Source organism: Triticum dicoccoides, chromosome 4A (genome assembly GCF_002162155.2).
Source record: "Triticum dicoccoides isolate Atlit2015 ecotype Zavitan chromosome 4A, WEW_v2.0, whole genome shotgun sequence".
Taxonomy (NCBI): Eukaryota; Viridiplantae; Streptophyta; class Magnoliopsida; order Poales; family Poaceae; genus Triticum; species Triticum dicoccoides.
In genome coordinates this window covers 76608441-76612382 of record NC_041386.1, presented here as the reverse complement: position 1 = coordinate 76612382, position 3942 = coordinate 76608441, and the positions used below count along the sequence as shown (strand labels likewise).

General features: G+C 45.6%; 1 protein-coding gene across 1 annotated transcript; it reads right to left on the bottom strand.

Moving 5' to 3' along the window:
• Positions 1 to 1372: 1372 nt before the first annotated feature.
• LOC119285076 (NHP2-like protein 1) lies at positions 1373 to 3200 on the bottom strand. Its single transcript, XM_037564284.1, has 5 exons — positions 3055 to 3200; positions 2801 to 2921; positions 2609 to 2712; positions 1808 to 1939; positions 1373 to 1687 (listed from the first exon to the last, which is right to left on the bottom strand). The coding sequence occupies exons 1-5, from the start codon at positions 3055 to 3057 to the stop codon at positions 1661 to 1663; spliced, it is 387 nt and encodes a 128-aa protein (XP_037420181.1). The 5' UTR covers positions 3058 to 3200; the 3' UTR covers positions 1373 to 1660.
• Positions 3201 to 3942: the final 742 nt, after the last annotated feature.

The window sequence follows — 3942 nt, the reverse complement described above, 5'->3', positions numbered from 1 at the left end:
TGAGAATAGTAATGTTTACTTGTAATCACAGAAGGAATTTGCCATGGCAAAATGTTTTCACACACACACACACACACACGCGCACGCACGCACACGCGCACGCGCGCGCGCACACACACACACACACACCGTGTATGGAGGAGGGCAAGTGAGATGGAAGGACACTCACTGTCGCAGTTGTGGTAGGCCTCACACCGACGAACTAGCCGGTGATGCTCAATCGGCGTGCACACCACACAACGGTGTCTTGTGCTCCTTCGTGAGGAAGGAAACCACATCAGGGAGAGGGAAGAAGAGCGAATCGTCGAAACCAAACCAAGGGCAAGCGCGGGGCAGCCACATAGAGAGGAGAAGAAAGGCAAGAGAGGGAAAGGGGACCTTGACGTCGACTCCTAGATTTCTTTGATCTCGTGCATTTGCAACGTGGTGCTTGTAATTTTCCCAAGAGGTTGCTATGGCTTGGAGGCTCATCAGGTCTAACGGACTTTCGTCCTTCTGCTATGGCTTGGAGGCTCATCAGGTCTAACGGACTTTCGTCCTTCGACTCCTATAGGCGGCTTTCGCTATCGCTCCTGACTTAGTATAGAAACCGGTATAAAAGACAAGTGCCCATCCTCAACCCCAAGAAATGGGAGTGAAATTCATTCCATTCCGTATAAGTAAGTTGATATGATAGGCTTTTCGGCACCATCCTATGAAAGGCTCTCACCTAGCAGGCCTCTTTGACCCATGGCGTTGGCAGAGGAGCACGGACCAGGAACCGCACATTCGTGTCGTCGTCGACCAACGTGGCGATATTTTCAGGGTCGTCGCCGCCACCGAATAGGTCCTCCTTGCCGTCGTCGACTTCCAGGCCAACATTCTCAATGAAGTTCGACAACTGAGTTGGAAGTGGGGGGTTAGGACGCTAGGGGGGCGGCAAAAGTACTGACCTCATTGTCAATAGGCAAGAAAGAAAACATTTCAAAGATATAAATCTATTTTTTGAAAATATAAAGGTTTTGGGGGTCTGCTAGATGAGCTAAATTCCCCAAACCAAAAACATTCCCCCATTTATTATAGTCATAAGCACGGGTCTGCTTCATTTCTCTGAAATCGAAGAGCAATCCATAACCATCCATGGGACGTCATTACAGCCATTACTCATAATACAGACCAACAGAAGTTGTTGGCTAACTAAACAGCTGATCATATTCCTTCAGGATGAGAGCAAACCAAAACGGTATGAACCTACAAGGAAATAGGAACAAGTTCCAATTCACAGGTTATAGAATCCAAATAAGACACTTCTGGATTTGACAGACAGCAATAGCAAAGCTGCAGATTATAGCAGATAGACTGAGCAGAACAAGCACAAAGATAACCCACGACATGAGCAATCGCACACAAGCAGCTAGTAGTTCCCAATTCTCAAACTCATAAACCATTACAACATTTGTTGAGTCTAGGGAGAAATTCAACTGCCATGACACATGTGTCTTATGGATTACACAAGTCACAAATATAAGAAGACGACATAATGGCAGCATGATTTAACATAACAGTCTTGCCAAATATAGCTGAAAAAACACAAAGACCTAGTAGACAAGACACCATCACCAGTCCAAGCCTCTGAAAAACTGTGTCGCAGAGGCCCATCACACTGAAAGGTCTTGATAAATCATATGAGAAGCTTCTCGATAGCATCCTGTGATTCACAAAATTTAAAACAGGGTCAATTTTCGGAGAAAGGGTACACACTAGGGTAAAACAATCAGGCAGTTGTATAGAAAATCAGCAGACATCAGAAGATGTGGCAAGGGATCACCTTAAGACTCTGAATGGGCTGTTTCAGCTGGCTACCCTCGTTGCTGGTCACTGAACAAGCAATGACCGGCCTGGTAACTCCACAAGCACGCCCAAGGGCTTGCTTTGAAGGGACAAAGACATATGGCACATTCTGCATCATACAACAGATGAGCTCAATAAGTTTTACTTTCATCCATTGTCACAAACACAAATAAACATTATTCATTCATGTGCAAAAGCAAAAGGAAGATGCAAAAGATTAAGTAGCAAACGGTTAAATCATGGGATGAAACATATACAACACATAAATGTCAAGATTAATGAACAACAGCAAATCAGCTCCACTGCGATGAGATTTGCAAGGCTGAGTATCAAACTATCAACAGATACACTGAACTCTGCTTCAATGTGATGAAGTACCAATGTAACAGGTTGCAACAACTCACTAAAGAAACAAAATTGAAGTACTGATGTTAAAAAACACTGATTTTTCACATAAAGCCCTAGAATTTTTCCAGTAGCTGTGTGCTGATACAAACAGTTAAGAGCGGGTCCACATACACTGTTCTTAAAACTGCTCGCATGAGCAAGCCTCTTGTCTGAGTAGGCATACTCAAACTTCCAATCCTAGCGGATTGGTAACCATACAGTATACAGTATTACTAGCACATCATGTATTCTGATAACCATCAACACAGCACAGTATTACGAGCTTTATTAAACTAAAAAAACAATACACGGTCTCGCTATAACCACATCACGCAAGCTACATCATACAAATTTACAGCAATAAGATGCAGCATAAGCACAGAATTTATACCTTGTCCTCCGCAAGCAACGGGAGGTGGAGGAGGATTTCGAGCGGCTCCGTGTCAGCTGCCATCACCACGAACTCCGATATTCCCCTGTTGAGAGTCTTGGTCGCTGGGGAAAACAAAAAACACACAAATTCAGATCACGGGGATTGAAATCAACAGTTAACAACTAAGGCGCACCGCCAGGGATTGGTCACCTTCGTTGGCGCCCTTCTTGAGCTGCTTGTAGTTGGCGGCCTGCTGGACGAGGTCGAGGATCGTTATCGTCAGCTGCGAGTCCGCCAGCGGGTAGGCCTTGGGGTTGACCGTCTCCTGACTCTGCAAAGCACCCCCAAAGAAACAACAACCGGCGGTCAGCACGCGCGCGGCGGGGCTCGGCTCGATCCGCGACGGCGGAACGGGCGGAGACGAGGTACGGAATCGGGAGGAGGAGGAGGAGAGGGCTCGTTACCATTTTCCCGACGGGTTGGTCGGCTTGGAGGCGCGAGGAGGAGGAGGGGGAGGAGGCGGCCGCCGCGGGTGGGGAGGGAGCTTGGAGCTAGGGCTTTCGGGGGCGGGTGAATGGAGCTAGGGTTTATCGCGGGCCTGTGGTGGCCTCATATAGCCCGTGGGGCGGGTGGTTTCGACGGCTGCGATTGTCTTCGTGATTCTTCGTTTCCCCTTTTGCGTGTTCTGGTCTTCGCTCCTTTTCCTTGGCTGCCAAGGGCCGTCAATGAACGTCCAGCCCTTTGTCGCGCCGCCATCGTGGTTGATATTTTGAGTCCGTTCGGCTTTTTTCTACGCGAGGAATCTCTTTTTTTTTTCCTTAGAGAAAAGAAAGCCAGAGTGCATCTTATTATCTGATTATTTGTCAGGAAAAAGCAATAATCAATATGATGTCGTTATAATTAAAATGGGCTTGGCCCATGTGCTTTTTCAGAAATTCTCAACTGAATCTCAAAGAGTCATGAAAAAAAATGACAAGAAGTCGCGCAAATATCAGGTCATATTAGGTAATTCCCCCCGGAGTTTGCCTCAAAAAGGAAAAAGGTAATTGCCCCGGGGCGTGACTATGTCTCTCTGGTAACGAGACACGGTGCAACCTCGCGCGTCAAGTAGCCCAGAATGAGCCGGCCTGGTGGGGACCGCAAGCATTGAGCGTTTTCTTTCTTTTTTCTTTTACATTTTTGAGTTTTTTTTTACCTTTTCATATACTTCAAATATTAAACAAATGAATATTATAAAATTCACTTTACATACAGATTTGAAAAATGTTGAACATGCACTAAAAATTTTAAATGTGCATACAAAAATATTGTTAATATATACAAATATATATATATATATATATATGAAATGT